Consider the following 20,949-nt stretch of genomic DNA (forward strand, 5'->3'; position numbering starts at 1 on the left):
AAAGAAGAAAAAGGCTGTTCAGGTATGAAACGGTTGAGGAAAGAGAAGTTTTGGGGGTTACCTCAATTTAAAAAATGGCCCTAATTTCTGAGTTTGTTTTGGGTCCACAAGACAATTTTGCTAAACACAACTGTAGTTCAATTTTAAAATATCAGTCACCTCTATTTGTTCTTCAAAATGTGCTTTTTCCTTGTCTTTTTTCTCAAGGCATCGCTTCAATTCCTGTATTTCAGATATCATGACATTGTGGTTCAGCTTAGCTTTCAACTCTGAGACCTGTTTCTCCAGTTCTTGCTTCTCCCACTCGGACATCTCACTCGCTTTTAAGATAAAACAGAATTATACATATAAGTCATATATACATAAACATGTTGTTTTTATAGCACAGATCCTTTATACACAGAAGAATGAGGGTGCAATTATTCTCATCTACCAAAAAGTGTTTTTTGGGGTTCCACTATGTGCCAACACAAAAAGGTACATAAGGAAGATAACAATCCCAGCTCTCAAAAGCATCTATAGCCTACCGAAGAAGACAACACATACATATACAAATACAAACAGAAAAAAAAAGTGGAATAAATATAAAATGTCACTGCTGCTTAGTTGTTTTCAGTTTTGTCCTACTCTTCATGAACCCATTTGGAATTTTCTTGGCAGAAATATTGGAGTGTTTCCTTTGGCTCATTTTACAGACGAGGAAACTAAGGCAAACAGGGCAGTCAGAATTCTCTAAATGTGCTGCAAGGAATTCTAAAACAATGAAAGTTTTTATTTTTAAATGAATTTAGGTTCTTCATTCATAGGTATTAAAGATAACAATTTTAGAGGATTTTGGTATAAGAGTTCTGCCAAAGTTTTATTTAAAGGGTAAAGATAAATCTTCCTAACTATAGACCCAACACTATTCACTGTGCTACCTAGCTGCCCTAAATACAAAATAAGATACAGAGGAATAATAATAATAATAATATTAATAGCTAACATTCATATAGTGCTTACTTTGTGGCAGGCACTGTGCTAAGTACTTTATAATTTCTATTTTATTTGGTCCTCACAATGGCACTAGGAGGTAGATGCTATTATTATCTCAATTTTACACATAAATAAACTGAAGGAAAGGCTGAATGACTTGGGCAGGGTCACACGGTTAATAATTGTCTTCCTGCTGCTCTATTCACTGTGCCATCTAACTACCACCACTGTAGGAGAAAATAGTTTGGAAGCCCATTAGGGCTCTCAGTTAAGGCTTTTTACATCAGATCATGTTTCAGCAGTATCTTGAAGGAAGAGAAAGATTCTATGAGGAAGAAATGAGGAGGGACTGTATTCTAGGAATTATTCCATTCTCTCATGTTTAAAGGTTCTAATCTATTCATCACTGATCTCAAAAAGATGTTATAGATGTTTCCATTTAGTAGTTCCAGTCTATTCAAGGAATGAAATGGAAGAAAATGTTCATCCTTCATCAAACCAAAATTATTACCCTGTTCCAGTGGTTCTTAAACTTTTCCATAAAGGCAGAATAGTTTAAATAAAACTTTGGCAGAACTCTTATACTAAAATCCTTTAAAATTATTATCTTTAATGTCTATTAATGAATAACCTAAACTCATTTAAAAATAAAAACTGTCACTGTTTCAGAATTCCTTGTAGCACAGTTTGAGAAACACTACACTATGCTCCTGGGTCACTAAAGTTAAAGTTTCTCTAGTGGGGTTTCTAATAACAGAATTCTAGTCTTTTCATGCCTTATTACCCATTCAGTTGAATAGGAATCTGCAACCCAACTATTCCACCTAAGGGACTATTATTGAAGTTCACATAATGAAAACTCTTTTTGCAATATAAATAATGAACTGGTATTGCTAAATCTTTTATTATGACTTGCATTTCTATGATCACTGATTTTCTAAACCAGGAGGTTTTACTGGAAATTACAACACAAAGAAAGAAAATCTGATTTGACACTATTTTTTAAATAAGCCAGGGCTCTGATGCTTTTAAAAAGAATCAATGTGAGACTGAAAACTATTTTTAAAAAATTAAAATTCAGTTGTTTTTCTTTTAAAAACTATTAGAAAGCTAACATGAGGTTGGTTTTTCCCCCAATACTAGAATTACAGAGAATAACTTACAGCAACAATGAGTAAATTTTGAAGCCTCTCTCAACTAACCACTGTTAATGAGCTCTCTCTCTTCAACATAATGGCAGTTACCTTCATGTAGCTGTAGGGCCAACTGAAAAACTTTCCACCATCCCAGATATATAATTAAAAGAGAGACACAATACAGAATGAAATCTATTTGCATTCTCACAATGAAATGAAAGCTAACAGGATCTTATGCCTTTTGGGTCCTATCAATTCATTTGTAAATTATGGAATTCTATGAGATGGTCCCTAAGATCTCTTCCAGGTCTGATTTCATATATAGCCATCTTTATAACACTGGTTTTATAAGCTAATTAGTTCAAAATCTTTCCTCTTCTGATTATTCCCTAGCAGTGAATAAAATCTTAGGTATATAGTCTTATCAGAAACCATCTCCATTTACTCAATTGGGTGTTTCTCACACATCATAAAGACAGTGAGTATCCCTCCCACAATCCCCAAGATCCAGTTTAGTGCCCAATCTGACCAGAGGCAATCTATCTCCAGGTTCTAAAATCTTCTACCTAGAGGGTAGAGGGTTTAGGTGGGGTTAGCACAGGGGATAAAAAGAACCATGAATTAGAATAGAGTAAAAGACTCCCTGAAGTAGTAGAGCCAAAGAAATGCCCCTGAGAGACTGCACCTCATTTCTGTACTGGAGAGGAGAACTTTACTAATAAAGTGATTCACAGGCTGAGAAAACAGAAATAGTCCAACAGAATCCATTATAAAGCACAGATGACCAAAGCGATGTCTTCTGCTGTACCCTTTCACTGACACCCTGTCCAAAATAATAGTAATAGATTCAGAGCCAATGACCTCTAAGGTTTAAAGAGCTCTTTGAGAAGCTCCATCACCATTAGTTTCTAATCTGTAATTCTTAATCCTCTTGGATAGTGATGCCACATGACTCACAGCCATATATCATCACCAGGAGAATGTCGTTGGATTTGTTGTTGTTGTTATTGGGTGTTACAGGGAAGGTATGTAATTTTCCCAACATTATCAGTATATTCTTTTTCTCCTCTTCTGTCAATTAGAAGTGTTGTCTGAGACATAAAAACTTTCAGGGGGAAGAGAGAAGAGAAAGAGGGGGGTATACAGCTGGGTGGCTCGGTGGATTGAAAGCCAGACCCAGAGATGGGAGGTCCTGGGTTCGAATTTGACCTCAGACACTTCCTAGCTCTGTGACCCTGGGCATTGCCTAGCCCTTACCACTCTTCTCCCTTTGAACAAGAGGTAAGGGTTTAAAAAAAGAAAAAGAACTGATTTAATATGACTAACTGAATGGATTACCAATCCAACTACATATCAAAATCCAGACGATAGGTATACTTCATAAACTAGGTTTTGCATACGTCATTTGTGGGGAGGGAACTTGCCATGTTTTTTGCACAATTTGTCCACTTCATCTTTTGTAATGAATACTAATGCATAACTTGCAATTATCTTCATGGTGGTCTTTATCATTTTATGCACCATGAGCAATGTAAGGCAAAATGTTCAGTGGACATTCCAGTATACAATAAAATCAATTTTGCTAATTTCTTTATTGGTTCCTCAGAAGAGAAACTGTCCCATCTTTCCATACAGCTACAAGTTCTTCATGCTTTTTGAATTTATTAATAAGAAATACATCAATATTAAGATGGTTCACCTCCGCCAATAGTGTATCCACTCAATGACCAATATATAAAGATGTCACATTTAGTGTGCCAAAAATTTATGTCTAAAAAAAAATACAATCTAAAGACTGTATTTTTAGCATTTTCTACCTTCTTTTCCACCACTCTGCCATTATCACTGTGTGTACACCAGACCTGAGGTCCTTTTGAATATTTCTTTGTTTTTTGGCATACCACAGCTAAAGAATTTTTCACCAAAAGGATAGACCATTGATATTGAATGTTCCTTTTTATGGCGAATTAATTTGGACAACTGATCTCTAAATTTCAAAAATTAATCTGTTTTGTTCTGCACAGATATTTGCTCTGATATTTTTAATAGAGAGAGGTCCTTGAACTTTTTGTAAAGAAACTCTTCCTTGAATTTCCCCTCATTCTTATAATCTCCTATAGGAGTGAAGGGATAGTTTGGGAATAGAAGTGGAGGAGAAATTGCAGGATGGAAAGATTATTTCATATGTGGCATTGTAGCATTCAAGTCATTGGATAAGGAGAGAAAAAGAATCCGTAACTGGTTATGCTTCTTTCCTCAGTAAAAATCCTCTAAACCAGTGGTTCCCAAACTTTTTTGGCCTACCGTCCACTTTCCTAAAAAATTATTACTTAGCCCCCTGGAAATTAATTTTTAAAATTTTAATAGCAATTAATAGGAAAGATAAATGCACCTGTGGCCATCACCACCCCTCTGGATCGCTGCAGCACCGACTTTGGGAATCACTGCTCTAAACCAACGGAAAAGCTCATAAAGAAGTGGCAATCACCTTGGAGACCACTTAGTTAAACCTTTGGATAGATATGTGGATTATAATCTGTTGAGGAGCCCCAATACCCTGTACACTAATAACATAATGAATGAATGAAAAAGTATTTATTAAACACTTACTATATGCAAAGCATTTGCTCAGCCCTGAGGATATAGAAAAGATAGCCCTTTACTCTCAAGGAGCTCACATTCTAATTTGGGAGATAACATATATGGAAGTTTCTTTTTATAATATATAAATTTTATTTTTCCAGATTACATTTAAAATAAATTTCTTAAAATTTGTTTTCTGATATTTTGCCAACCATGGTCTCTTTCTCCCACCCACCACAACCCCCTCCCTAAGAAGGCAAATAACATGATATAGGTTGTATATATAGTATTGTTTAATACATATTTCCATGTTCACCATGTTGTAAAAGAATAAAGTAAAAAATGGTATGTTTCAATTTGTACTTGGATCCATCTGTTCCTTCTTTGGTGATGAATATCCTTTTTTGTTTTTTGTTTATTTTTTTTGTCATTAGTCTCTTGGAGTTGTCCTGGATCCTTGCTTTGTTGATAATAATTAAGTCACTCACAGTTGATCATCAGACATTATTTGTTATTATTGTGTACAACATTCTCCTGGTTCTGTTCACTTCACTTTGCATCACTTCGTATACGTCTTTCCAGGCATTTTTGTGATCATCTTGTTTTCCATATTGGAAGTTTCTTCTATACATTAGATGAAAACGTACTATGATCCTCAGAGTACAGTTAAAAAACAGATCATAATACTCTTTAATGATGGTACAATCATTGATAAAACAATGTCCATTTTCTAATGCTCAATTATTTTTATTGTGTCAAAAACCTGCTTTTCTAGGTCTTCATATCTTTGACTCTAAGGCCCACAAAAGCAGTTGCCAGCCCACATCTCCAAATGGATTACTTCCCCCACAGACTCCCAAAGTGGGGCTGGACACATTGCTATTCCCAAAGTTTTCTCCATAGGGGAACTGCAGGGAGGTGGTAGTTTAACTTGCCTAGAATATTTTCCATTCTCCCTCCCTCCCTCTCTCCTCTTTCCCTCCCCCCCCAAGTGTATTTTGCTTCAGCCAGCTTGAATAGTCTGCCCTGAAAGTGGCAGTTGGTGGGGTAGGCTATGAACCTTTGGGGTGGTGACAACCCTCCCCGAGCTCTTGGACTAACCTGCCCATTGATAAGAACTGAGAGTACAAAAAATAATTGTTATCAGAGAATAAAGATTATTTTCCAGACAAACATTGTTAGCCAAAAATGATTTTAAAGGAGAAATATACCTCTTCTAATCCTCCTTTCATCTCCATGTTCATCCAGCTGGTTTATCTGTTGCCTAGAAACCTTTGGTGCTTGATATTTTGAGAGTTGAACACGCAGGTCTTCCATCTAAATACAAGGGCAACAACAATAATAATAATATTTTTTACTAAACTCCAAAAGCAGGAAAGAAATTTACTAAATTTATAAATCATTACCAACTAAAACCAACTCTGTGTTTAAAATGTCTACTTCGAAAAAACTACATAGCCTCCTTTCTCAATATGCTTGATGTTCTGGCTCTTGCCAGTGTACACCCTCCCTGTCTTTATTCTTCCTCTTTGACAATATATGTCTAGCATGCATAAAAATTGGATTCTACGAAGTGTTACTTAGATAAACTTAGTCTACTCTTTCAATATTCATTCCCACATAAGACTTTTGTCTGAATTATAATTTTGGTATTTTTAATTCTTATATTTGTAGGTGTTCTAGTTAAATATTTAGCTTACGAGTACTTTGAATACAAATATTAATTTCTCCAAAACTTAGTTATCTTACCACAGCACCTAGAGTATTACTCTGAATAATGCAAGTAATTAGTAAATCAAAAGTTTCACTACAGATTCCATTATAGTCCATTTACAAAGCAGATTCCACTACAAATGTTGCAGTAGAAAGAAAACACTAGACCTAAAGTGAGGATACCCGAGTTCCATTCCTGGCTCTGTTACTGTATGATCTTGAATAAGTAATTGGACATCATTGAGTCTCATTCCATCATCCACAAAAAAGGAATGATAAATATTTATTTATCTATCTTATAGGACTATTGAGAGATGCAGATAAAAATAAGAAAACCATATGTCAAACCATACAGTAAGAACAAATTTCTTGCTAAAATAATAATTTTTTTACTAAATTATTTACTAAATGTTATATTACTTGCTAACGTGTATGAGTATACATGTAAGTTTTATATATGTATAACATATGTAACTTTATAGTTATATACAGAGAATACATTAGTATGTGTATTATACATACCTATTATATTTTTATGTGTATAAATGGAGATTTTGAAACTTGGACTTCATCCCCAATAAGTCCGTTAGTATTTTCCAAAATTCCCTTTAATCTTTCCTATGTCTCCCCATTTGCATGGTCACATTATTGTTTTATAAGGTCTGTAGTTCCTCCTTCTTTAATTTATATATTACATGCCATATATAATATATTAATAAATATGTGAAGTAGGTAGAACTCAAGCTCTTGCCTTCTTGATTCCAAGTATTGCTTTCTATTCACTATGTCTCAGTGCTCACTCTGTCTCTCTGCCTGTTTCTCTGTCTCTGTCTCTGTTTCAGTCTCTGTCTCTGTGTGTCTCTCTCTCTGTGTGTCTCTCGCTGTGTCTCTCTGTGTGTCTGTCTCTGTCTCTGTCTCTGACTCTGTCTCTGTCTCTCTCTCTCTTCCCCAAGAGGCCAAATCTTACTGTTTCTTTCTCCATAAAATCTCCTCCATATGTATCCTTTCCATGTACAGAGCTTCCAGCCTGGAGTAGGGCAGCTCTTGTTGGAGCCTCCCAGTTAGTCCTCCTGATTTTCAGCTCTCCATACTCTAAGATATCTTCCACATGGCTGACAAAGTAGTTTTTCTAAAATGCAGGCCTTATCCAATCACCGTCCTACTCAATAAATCTGTTACCTATCACCTCTAAAAATCACATAAAAATTCCTCTGTTGTACATTCAAAGTTCTTCACAGCCTGGCTTCAATTTATCTTTGCACCCTTATTACACATTGCTCTCTCTTATGAATTCTATGTTGTAGACCATCATCTTATGTTTTTTCATACTTGATTTGATACTCCATCTTCAGGCCTTTGCAGTGGCTATCCACCTTGCCTGAAATAAGTATTCTCCTCATCTCTACCTCTTAGAATTCCTATTTTTCTCCAAGACTCGGCTCAAATACCACTTTCTACATAAGATTTTTCATGATTCTATCCCCCCTATCCTAGCTACATGTGTTCTTCTTCAAAAATTTCCTTATATCTATTTTATATAAATTTCCAACAGTATGTAAGCTCTATAAGATAGGGTCTGTTTACTTTTGTCTTTGGATCACCAATACACAGAAGAATGCTCAATAAATGCTTGGTGAATGATTAATAATAAAATATGTAATAAGAAGTGTCTGATTGGTTATTGAAAAAAGGGTGAATTATGAACATGGAAAAAGCCTTAATATCTAAATTATTATATCTACAAATGCAAATCAGCAATGACTTATGTTAATGACATCATGATGGAGTTGGATACCAAATACAAAATTTCCAATTTAAATTTTTATAGTGATAATGAGAAAAGGAAAAAGAAAAGTTATAAAAAGAGAAATATGTCTTCAGTTTCCTGTAAGGTACTACTGATTCCATTGAGTCTTTGTATCACAGAAAATCAATGGATATTTTAAAAATTATCTACCCAGGAAAAGATTGGCACTCTATTTTCAGGCCTGTTGTCAAGACATAATAATATTCTCCTATATGATGATGTCTGACATCATTGTCTATCAAATATCATATGATACATCTCTCAAAAGATAATAGAGCATAGTTATCACTACTATTAAACTCAGAGAGAAAGACAATTAGAAAATCACATTTCCTTGTCCAATGGAATTAATTCAGCTATTTTAAGTTATTGAAATTTAAATATCAAGAAGAGCACAATTCTCAGTGTGGAAAAAATGGGCTGAAAATGTAATGTTTAAACATTAAGTCTTATCTTTCCTTAAAAGAGAGCAGGTGGTCCCTGAAAAGTTGAGTTTAATGTAGTGAAGAATTCAAAGTTACTCCGATCTATAAATGCCTATTTTGTATCTTTTACTTCCTCCTTCACTCTTCACTGCCTCTTTAAATAAAATTAAGTTCCCAAGAAAAGTTTATCGAATAGATCCAATAAACTTTTACATTTCTCATCCAAGAAGAAATATAAAGTAGAAACATGAGCAGTAAATAGTAAGACACATTGTCACAGTGAGAACCTAGGTCTTTTACCAGCTTACCCTGAATTTTCTTGAACCACCATAGTTTGCTTCTGTATGCTAATACATTCAAATGGAAAAAAAATCTAGGAATATCAAGTATGTTTGTTTATTCACCTATTTTAAAAGACTTAATAGTATAGAGAGACTCAATCACAGACTGAAGATTTTCATAGCTTACACAGATTTATTTACCTGAAGTAAAAGTGATTCTCTACTGCATTCTGACTGTGCCAACATCCTTCGGGATGTTTCCAACTCCTGCTCAACCTAACATTTCAATAAGGGATTTAAAAAAAAAAGAAATTTGAAGGTTCAATGGGATTGTAAAGAACTAAGTCATTGTTGGCATAGTATAAGAGGAAGGGGAAAAATATTGAAAAGTTTTCAGTAGATATCCCAAACCTAGAGGTAAAACAAATTGCTTGCAAGAAATACAAATAATTGCTTACTAAAAACTTCAATGTAAGAGTTTTTTTAAAAATTTAATCACACAGAGCAGCATTAGCATAAAGGCTGATGTGACTCATCAATTAAATATGTATTTTCTTTAATCTCCTTTCTTTATAATATTAACATCATAAAAGCAGCTAATCCAAATTCTCTTAAATTCAAAGCAAAAATGCTTGATAGTAAGTATGTGGGTTTGTTTGTTTTTTCAGATTTTCTAACAATATCACCAATATATTCACAAACATAACCCAGGGGGGCAGCTGGGTGGCTCAGTGGATTGAGAGCCAGGTTTAGAGATGGGATGTCCTAGGTTCAAATCTGGCCTCAGATACTTCCCAGCTGTGTGACCCTGGGCAAGTCACTTGACCCCCATTGCCTAGCCCTTACCATTCTTCTGCCTTAGAATCAATACACAGAATTGACTCCAAGACGGAAAGTAAGGTTAAAAAAAAAACAACATAATCCATGACACTAAGATAAGTTATCATGAAAGCCACTGAACCTCCTCCAGAAATAAAGAATTTACCAAGTATAAATACCCTTACTCTTTTTCAAACTAGGAATTTACACATATATTTAATTTATATATATATATATATGTATATTTATAGTAAATAGTAGATCGATATGTATTATAATAATAACATTTATATTTATTAATATAAATAATAACAACAGTTATATTTCCCAAAAACTATTATGAATCCCAGAATAATGAAAGATCCTTAAGGGCATGAATTGCTTATTGTTTTTTCTTAGTTATCTCTAGTGTCTAGGAATAATGGCTTGCACCTAGTAGGCGCTTAATAAATTCCTACTAATGGAATTAAATATGTAATATTTTTAACCTTTCATGAGGATGTTTCCTTTATTTTCACAATTAAAAACCTTCCTTTTATACTTTAAAAATGCACAAAAAGTACCCAAATATTCAAGTAATCTAACTACTGTGGGAGAATCACTCTTTGATAGGATGCCATTCACTATACAATGTGATGTTGAATTCAACAACAAAAAAGACAGAGCATCATTCATAAATAACAAAGAGACAAACATACCATCTTGCAAGATCAGTTTGGCAGACCATGGCAACTTTTCAAACTAAAAACATTACAACCTAACCAAGAGAATCTATCGACATCAACACTTAAATAAGGACTGTGCTTTCTTCCAGCCAATGATATCAGCACACAGATTTTAAGCTACTTGGCAGATGTACCCCCAGAAAAATTGTTATCATTTTTCAAAATAATAAAAAGGTTTTAAAATTCTTACTTGATTCTTTTCATTTTCAGATTGTCTTAATTTAGTTTTCATCAATTCCTCATTTTCACCAGCATTAGCATCCTGTTTCCTCAGAACCTTGAGTTGAAGGAAAGAAAAGATGAATAGTTATCATAATATCATTCCATATATGTTCAAGCATTAAAGTACTATTTACTAAAAAAGAAATAATTAGGAATAAAATGATATTGTGTTGCACACAATCTGTAAAATAAATGAATATTTTCTTTCAAATCCTAGAGATGCAGCCATCAGAAGCAATCCTTCCTGATATGGATCTTTGTCATTTGCTTTTCTTCTTTGAAAACTATTACAATGTTTAGCTACACATTCAGTGAATAAAAAACAGATGTTATATAATCTGAATTGTTTAAATACTGCTTAAATAATTAAAATAAAATGGTATATTATTTATCTTTTCTTGTTAGCAATTTAGGCATACTTCACAATTTCAAAAGATTTCAAGAATAAATATTCCTACCCACAACTCTTACAGTCTTACAGCCTAAGTGAACTTTTAAGAGAAGCTGTAGATAGATAGATAGATAGATACATGCGTACATATATATATACATAATGTGCATATATAGTACGTATGTATATCTGTGTACAGAAGAACCACATTTTACACAACCAATATGTTCTAAGATCCTTCACCTAAATTGAAAATCAGGCATAATAGTGAATCCCATTATTTAATAAGTATTTCTCTTATGAACATGCCTACACACTTTATGACTTTTCTTAAGCTTATCAGAGCTACCAACATCACTACTCTTGTATTTTGGTGCCATTATTAATAACCAAATAACATTAATGGAACAAAAAAAAGCACTTCTCTGATGCAGGCAAGCAGGCAAAAACCCTAGACAAAGGCTGATGCAAGAACTAATGTTTGCTACAAAACAATGCAATGACACTTCTCTAAACAAAAATGAATGTGATTGCCACTTGAGAAAATGGCATGGATTTGGTGCATAATTAAATTTTTTTACTTTTCTTCCTTTATTTTTCTCAATTGCCTATCACAAAAAGAGACAGAGAAAGAGGGATAAATTTTATTGTTATTCATTCATGACTCCAACTTGGGGTTTTCTTAGAAAATAGGGTTAAGCGACTTGCCCAAGGTTACACATCTAGTATGTGTCTAAAGTCAGATTTGAATTCACTAAGATGAATCTTCCTGACTCCTGGCTCAATACTCTGTCCACTGCATCACTTAGCTGCCCCAATGGGTAAATATAAAGGGTTTATTTATTCAGAAATAGAAAAGAAAATACAAAAAAATAGTATTTGAAGCAATTTTTCAAATATTTGACAAGCATTCTCTTCATGAAAGAAAAACTGGCAGCTTTAGTATTCATAATTATTGGGTTCATTTTGTAAAGATCTTACACATAAATAAAATTTAAAATATATGGATTCAAAAGAAACTAAGTTTTCAATAACAAATAGCAATTAAACTAAACCTAAGCAAATGTAGTAATAAGCTATGATTTTGCAAGCACTTTTGGATCTTGTCTTCTACTAGGTTATTTAAAAAAGAAGATAACCAGGTCTTTTCATTTTATTTTGTATTCAAAATTGCCTTTTAGCTTTTACATACGTATTTAATATATAATTTAGCCAACTTTAAAAAGATTCATTACAAATAAGTAGTTAATTTGTAAATGATCATAAAAGTAACATGAACTGACGTAATCACAATGGCTAATTCCTGGTTGGGATTAGTAAGCATTTATTAAGACAGAATTGTTAGTGTGTACCTGAAAACTTTTTTGAAGCTTTCAAAATTGTTCAAATGATAAGCAAATTAGTTTTCTATTTAGAATTTGTTCATTTTGAAAGATTTGAAACTACATCTATCATATTCATTTTGTTTTACAATGTCTTTTTCTTGTCTCATAACTCTCAAACCAGCAAATTTCTCACAAAAGTATTGTCCTTTCCAAGTATCCTCTCATTTCTCCATAATATAACTCATTTTATCTTTTTGTTATTTTGTTGTGAGAGGAAATGAAACATATAGCCATATTTATGGTATTTGTACGTTCCATTTCTGACACTTTTCCACTTCAGATTAGTGTTAGCTCTTTCCTTATATAGAGCTAAATTAATAACATTTGTAATCTTATTAGCCTGGCAAAGGTTTATATTTTTCTGTGGTAGAACAGATTCAGAGGAAGTGGTGTCTAGCTGTCTGCTAAGTTGATATACATTTTTCTTTTTGCCAAATAAGTCTCATTTCCTAATGACCTTCTCTCTAAAAGCCACAAAATAAACAATTAAACAAAATCCTTCAGGCAACTGAATAAATTGAGTTTATTCATGTCCATTCTCCATTTTTAAAAAATACAATAGGGATTATTCCTAATAATTCTGACTTTATGTCATATGATCATTCACACAGCAAATGTAATAATGAACCATAATTTTGCAAGAGTTTTCTGATCTCTTTCCTTAGCTCATTTTAAAAAGATGGCAAGATCTTACCTTTTTATCTTGAATCAGAGCTACCTATGGAATAATTCTGTTAATTTAGTCATGTTCAAAACCTTGGCAAAGCTTATTAGAGCATATGACACATAAATAACACTTATCAAGATGCTTTATCTTTTATTCTTGATTTTCTATTGTCTATTAAAATCTACCTTCTTCCTCATCCCAAATCAGTGTCAAATGTTTTTATTTCTGTCTTTACAATCTCACTATTTTGTCTCCTCCTCTACCTCCCTGGTCTCTAACCTGCTACATGTTCAGACTTTCACCTATTTGAATTCTTTGATCAGGTCCCACCCAACCTTTCTAAGCTTGTCTCACACACAATTCCCCATTCATATGAATCTCATTCCTGTAAATCTAGACCATTTATTATTATCCCATCATGCCTTTGTTCACACTGTTCCACTGATCAGAAATGCCTCCTTTTCTTTGCCACCCTGATTTCCTATTTCCTGCTGAAAGCAAAGTTGCCCTTTGAGGTCTGAATCAAATGTCTTCTTCAAAATAAAACTTTCTCTTCTTCCCCTTAAATCAGAAAAAACTTGACTCAAAAGTATAAAAGTAAATCAAGAAAGCAAACTAGATGAGGAAGAATAAGAAAAGATTAACTCAATAATCCCATGCTTGATGAGTCCAACAGCATAAACTACTGGTAAAGGGCATCTTATTTGATAAGAACTATTGGGAACACAGCAGAGCAATCTGGTCAAAAAAAAAAATTTAGGCCATATACTAAAATAAGTTCCTTTTTTCCCTATTGGACCATGGACTTAGTACAACTCCCAATATCTTTTGGATGGATACTCTCCCTAAACATAAAAGATCACTTTTAAAAATTAGATGAAAGCAAATTGAGGTGACTCCATTAGTTTACCTGACTAGTAATAAATTTCCAACCAAAGATAATGGAAATCAAAAACAAAGATAAAATACAATTTTGATGACATAAAATGCATGAAATATAGGAATAATATCAACACAACTAGGATAAGGAAAATGGTAAACTGAAAAATAAATCAGTAAATATACACAAATTCTTTGTACTTCGGCATTTGCTGGGATGTCTGAGATACAAATCTCTAAGACAAGTGAAATCAGCTCTCTCCTCAAGAAGCTTATATACTGGAAAATACATCATGTTCCTACATAAATAAATGCAAACTATATGCATGCATATTTTAAAAAGCAAAGTGATTTGGCTAGGACCGAGGTTGTGGCGATAACAAGGTGGAAGAGAACTAACAACGAAGGAAACACTAAAGTCCTCTTAAAAGATGGCATTTTAGCTCAGCCTTGAAGAACCACAGGGCAAGAGACAGAAGAGGAAGATCTTTCTAGCAAGGGAGACACCAACCCCATATAGAAAGAAAGACAAGAGAAATGGTAATAAGGGCTGGACTGTGGAATGAGTGAGGTAAAGAAATGTGAAATACATCAAGGATGTGAACCTAGATGACCAGAAGAATGGTGTTAAGCTCATTTAAAATGGAGAAGTTATGAGGAGGTGTGTGTTTCTGCTTTGGGCATGATGAATTTGAGAAATTTATGAGATATCTAAGTAAAACTGTCTAACTGAGAGTTGAAGATACAGAACTAGAAATGTAGATACAGAGTCTTTTTGAAGAAAATATACAAATGATGGACCAGTTAAAGACTAGAAAACAAACTGCTAGTGAACTCAGTCAGCACAGTTGTATCACTTCCTCCAGTAGGAATCAGCAGTCCTCAAGCAGGAATCAGCAAGATAGGCTGTAGGAGCAATTCAGGAGTAGAGTTTACAAAGGGATGATTATCAATGAGACAAAGGGGTTAAGGGTTTCAAAGGTCAAGAACAGTGTAAATCTAAGCTGATTAAAGAGTTAAAATTTTTGAAAAAAGGAAAGGAAAACCAGTCTGGCAAGCAGCAAGAAGCTGATGATTACCATGAAAACTGAACTGAAACCCAGAAAGGAAAGAAACTTAAGATCAGATAGAGAAATTTCAGAGTAATGGACTGTGAAAACGGAACTCTTGTGGGTGATGACATGGTCAAAAAGAATACATCCCTATATGTGGCTGAGGTAGATGATGTAAAAGTACAGATCTTTAGAGTTAAAATTGATAAACTGAGATGCAAGAATATTTGAAGGGATATTAAGAGTACATGGAAATTATAGGAACACAACTACGAAACCCTTTCCACACAATTAAACCTAGATCTAAACAATTAGAAAAACATTGAGTGCTCATGGGTAGGATGAGCTAACATAATAAAAATGACCATTCTACCCAAATTAATTTATGTATTTAGTGCTATACCTTATCAAACTACCAAAATACTTTTTTACTGAATTAGAAAAAACTATAAGAAAGTTCATTTAGAAGAACAAAAGACCAAGAATATCAAGGGAAATAATGAAAAAATTATGAAGGAAGGGTGGCCTAGGAGTACCAGATCTTAAACTGTACTATAAAGCAATAGTCATCAAAACAATATGGTACTGGCAAAGAGACGGAAGGGAGGATCAGTTGAATTGACTAGGGGTAAGCGACCTCAGCAAGACAGTCTACTATAAACCCAAAGAACCCAGCTTTGGGGACAAAACCCCACTATTTGACAAAAACTGCTGGGAAAATTGGAAAACAATATGGGAGAGATTGGGTCTAGATCAACATTTCACACCCTATACCAAGATAAACTCAGAATGGGTGAATGACTTGAATATAAAGAAGGAAACTATAAGTAAATTAGGTGAGCGCAGAATAGTATACTTGTCAGATCTCTGGGAAAGGAGAGATTTTAAAACCAAGCAAGAGTCAGAAAAAAAATACAAAATGTAAAATAAATAATTTTGACTACATTAAACTAAAACGTTTTTGTACAGACAAAACCAGTGTTACCAAAATTAGAAAAAAAATTTTTATAACAAAAAATTCAGACAAAGGTCTAATTACTCAAATATACAAGGAGATAAATCAATTGTACAAAAAATCAAGCCATCCCCCAATTGTTAAATGGGCAAGGAACATGAACAATTTTCAGATAAAGAAATCAAAACTATCAATAAGCACATGAGAAAGTGTTCTAAATCTCTAATAATTAGAGAAATGCAAATCAAAACAACTCTGAGGTATCACCTCACACCTAGCAGATTGGCTAAAATGACAGCAGGAGAGAGTAATGAATGTTGGAGGGGATGCATCAAAATTGAGACATTAATGCATTGCTGGTGGAGTTGTGAATTGATCCAAACATTCTGGATGGCAATTTGGAACTATGCTCAAAGAGCTTTAAAAGACTATCTGCCTTTTGATCCAGCCATAGCACTGATTGGTTTATACCCCAAAGAGATAAGGAAAAAAACTTGTACAAAAATATTTATAGCTGTGCTCTTTGTGGTGGCAAAAAAATTGGAAAATGAGAGAATGTCCTTCAATTGGGGAATGGCTAAACAAATTGTAGTATCTGTTGGTGATGGAATACTATTGTACTCAAAGGAATAATGAAATGGAGGAATTCCATGTGAACTGGAATGACCTCCAGGAATTGATGAAGAGTAAAAGGAGCAGAACCAGGAGAACATTGTACACAAAAACTGATACACTGTGGTACAACTGAACATAAGGGGCGTCTCTACTAGCAGCAATGCAAGAATCCAGAGCAATGCTGAGGGACTTATGAGAAAGAAAACTAGCCACATTCAGAGGAAGAACTGTGGGAGGAGAAACATAGAAGAAAAACAACTGCTTGAACACATGGGCTGATGGAGATATTATTGGGGACATAGACACCAAACGATAACTCTAGTCCAACTATCAATAATATGAAATTAGATCTTGACATGTAAAACCCAGTGGAATTGTGCATTGGCTAAGGAGTATTAGGGGAGTTTGAGGGGAGAAGGAAAGAACATGAAACATGTAACTATGGAAAAATATTCAAAATAAAAAAAATTTTTAAAAGAGTAAATGGAATTCCAGAAATATAGACTAAGAGCTGAGATAGAAAATTATGAACTGGGTACTGAACTCCTTGAAAAAGAAGAAAGAATGTCCTGGGGGTGAGTAGAGAAGTCACCAAAAAGGATAACATGTGAATGGCGTGAACCTCAAAGGAGGGGGTTCTTAATAAAAATCCATAGAAGGTCAGGAAATGGCAATGAAGAACAAGAAGTTTACCAGTTTTTCTCAACTCATCCCTAACCCCAAGAGTTAGGGATTGAAAATGAAAGAAATGAATTCTAGCACTAGAGAGAGTGGTTATTAATGCAGTATCTACAGGAAAGAGAAGTTTCTGTGAAGAGACTAGAAGGAACATAAATGTTGAGAATATGGAAAACAAGACTTCCATCCAATATCTTGCTTCCATCCAATATCTTGGACATCATCTATGGTAGATTCAGAGTTTCTTGATATTCTAGAAGATAACTTATATACAGAGTCAGCCATCAGAAAAAGGATTAGGAAGAACATTACTGAGTCAAAGACCTTTACTATTCTATCAGCTGGTGAAGATAAAAGTGACTTTAATTGAAGGCAGACTGAAATTTATAAGAATATGAGCCATTCCCCAATTGATAAATGGTCAAAAGTTCTTTGGATGAAGAAAACAAAGCTATATATAGGTATACTAATAAATTATCTAAATTATTACTGATTAGAGAAATGCAAATCAAAACAACTCTAAGATATCATCTCACTTATCAAATTGGCTAAAATGATAAAGGACAAAACAACAAATATTGGAGGGGATATGGGAAAATGAGGACACTAATATACTGGTGGTGAATCTGTGAACCATTTTGGAGAGCAATTTGGAATTATTCCCAGAGTGATAAAACTCTGTATACCATTAGACCCAGCAATACCATTATTAGGTCTTTCCTAAAGTGATCAGGGTAAAAGGAAAAGAATCTATATGTTGTGAAATATTTATACCATCTCTCTTTTATAATAGCAAAGAACTGGAAATTGAGGGAATACTCATCAATCAGGGAATGGCTAAACAAGTTGTGGCATATGATTGTGATAGAACACTACTATGCCATAATAAATGATATGTGGGTTAACTTTAAAAAAACATTGAAAGACTTACATGAAATTATGGAAAGTTAAACTAATACAACCAAGAGAACATTATATATAGCGAAAGAAATGTTTGAAGAATAACTTGTGAATGTTCACCTCCAGAGAAAGAACTGATAAATTAGAAACATGATGAACATAGTTTTATATAGAAATAACTTTTGCCAACTGATGCCTTCTCTAGGATAGGGAGGAGGGAAAAAGAAGAAGGAGGAGAAGGATTAGGAGGAGGAGGAAAAGGGCGATGGCATACACACAATTTCTCAGAAAAACAATATAAAGCAATGCCTGAAAATATGGCATTTGCACTATCCTTGCTGAAACCATCAAGAGAAATCATAATAGCAAATCTACCTCCTTCCTGTTCAGTCATATTCCTTTATAACAGTGATTACTTTTAACTTGAGACTTTTCTTTCATAAACCAAATTTGTTCATCTTATAGTGGTTAGATAAAATGTCTGGTTTGCCCCAGTGCTGCTCTCCACACTTCCTATCCATATGAGGTTTCTTGAGAGTTTATCCTGACTTGAAGAAAGGGGAAAATATACACTAAATGCCAGAGTTCCCAATAGTGCTAGTTAACTTGAGTTCCTTAAATGCTTGAGGCTTTCATTGGACTGAGACTTGAACCTTTAACTGCAGCTCTATGGAGCTGGCTGGGCAACAAGGGCTATCAGAAGGATATTTAAATGTAATTGGGAAATATTTAGCAAAATAGACAAAAATGAAATAGAACACAGATAATGTTAACAAGTGGTTTTCTAAGTCAGTATGGGGCAGATTCTTATCTATGGCTTAGGGGTCCCCTTTTCTATATGAGTTCAACCTCCCTACTACAGAGAACCAAGCGCCTACCATAAAAGTCAGGTCGGAAGAGACTGGGAAAGCAAGGGAGTAAGGGTACTGTAGTTCTGTGGGCATTCACCTCAGCAGCCCTTGTCTGACTCTGAAAAAATGAACAAAGCCAGCCACATATGCATGTATGTATACATATGTGTGTGGGTGTATTTTATATCAGTCTGATATTCAAGATATAAAGAGAATTAACACAAAAGTATAAGATCAGGAGCCATTCCCCACAAGGTAAGGAGTTAAAAAAAAAAAACAAATAAACGGTTCTCAAGAAGGGTCTATATAACAAGTATGTGCTAAGGGCTTTAATAAAGCTGATTTCACTTGATACTTATAGCAATCCCGGTAAATAGGTATTATTATTATTCCTATTTTACAGTTGAGAAAACTGAGGCAAAGAGGTTAAGTTGACTTGCCCAGGATCACACAGCTAATATTTGCCTGAGGTCAAATTTTAACTCACTTCTTCCTGACTGCAGGCCAGGCAATTTATCCACTAACATTTTCCTCAAAAATTAACATTTCGAGGGTTCCAGGTTAAGATGGCGGCAGAGTAAGAAGCAGCTCTTAACCTCTCCTGACCGAAACACACAAAACTCCTCAAGGGGACATAAAAACAAGTCCAGACGAATGGAGGAACCCCACAACAGGGCACAGTGTGGAAGGTACATGGAATCGAGGCATTTCCATGCTATAAAGGGGTGAAACAGCCCTCACGAAATCGCGGGCTGAGCAACCACCCCACCCCCACCCTCTCCACACACATCTATAGCTCCAAAGCCAGCTAAAAAGAAATAGAGCAAGTTTGGGGCACCCATCGAGTCATTGGCAGCTCCGGGGCCTGTTCCTGAGAGCAGCAAGATTTAGGACCCCATTAAGCCAAAAAACGCAGGCAAAATCTGAGCGCGAGAGCAGGACGCAGGGCGCAGAGCGCAGGCTGAGCAGAGCGCAGGCACGGGCGGAGGCGTGGGTGGAGGCAGACACAGCCAGGAACTAAAGCCTAAGTGGGGAACCAGTATGGACGGGTATACGACTGTGGAAGCAGCGCCCTGAGACTTGTAAAGAAACCTCCGGCAGAGGATCAAGCAAGGGGGTCTACCAGAGGGCTTGACCTTGGAAAAAACCAGAACTCAGACCTCAGGAGCCAATAGATCGCAGACAGACACTGAGCGCGAGGATAAATCTGAGAAGCTGCTGGGGTAATAATGGCTACTCAGTCTCAGGAAGTTCAGAAGAGAAAGAATAACAACAAGAAAAAGAAGTCTTTAACACTCGACAGCTTTTACACAGAGAAAATCCAGACAACCGAGCAAACAGAGGAGGAGAACAAACAAGCATCCGGACCCTCCTCAAATAAGGAAAACTCCTCACAAGCTATGGAAGAGTTCAAAACTGAGATTTTGAGGAAAATGGAAGAGATCTGGCAAGAAAATAACTGTTTAAAAGGTAAGAATCATCATGCAATTGGAAAGTGAGGCTCAGAAACCAAATGAACTGATAAGCAAATTGAACTCCAGAAATGACCACATTGAAAAGGAATACCAGAAGATTATGGCCGAAAACCGAAAGATTATGGCCGAAAACCAGAAGATTATAGCCGAAAATCAATCCCTAAAGGCTAGAATTGAGCAAGTAGAAACTAATGATCTCTCAAGACAACAAAAACAAATAAAACAAAGCCAAAAGACTGAAAAAATAGAAGGAAACATGAAATATCTCAATGAGAGAGTGACAGACCAAGAAAACCAGTCTAGAAGAGACAATTTGAGAATAATCGGCCTTCCAGAAAAACCAGAAATTAATAGAAACCTGGACTCCATTCTAACAGAAATAATTCAGCAAAATTGCCCTGAAGTCCTACAACAA

General features: G+C 34.7%; 1 protein-coding gene across 1 annotated transcript in view; it reads right to left on the reverse strand.

Annotated features, from left to right (window-relative positions):
• Positions 1 to 20,949, reverse strand: part of CEP128 (centrosomal protein 128) — a 499,758-nt gene that overhangs the window by 391,517 nt on the left and 87,292 nt on the right. The window contains exons 8-11 of the mRNA XM_044659982.1: positions 10,655 to 10,741; positions 9,122 to 9,196; positions 5,906 to 6,011; positions 160 to 320 (exon numbers count right to left, since the gene is read on the reverse strand). Coding sequence (XP_044515917.1) covers positions 160 to 320; positions 5,906 to 6,011; positions 9,122 to 9,196; positions 10,655 to 10,741 — 429 coding nt within the window. The remainder of the gene's footprint in view (positions 1 to 159; positions 321 to 5,905; positions 6,012 to 9,121; positions 9,197 to 10,654; positions 10,742 to 20,949) is intronic.

Source organism: Gracilinanus agilis, chromosome 2 (assembly GCF_016433145.1).
Source record: "Gracilinanus agilis isolate LMUSP501 chromosome 2, AgileGrace, whole genome shotgun sequence".
Lineage (NCBI taxonomy): Eukaryota > Metazoa > Chordata > Mammalia > Didelphimorphia > Didelphidae > Gracilinanus > Gracilinanus agilis.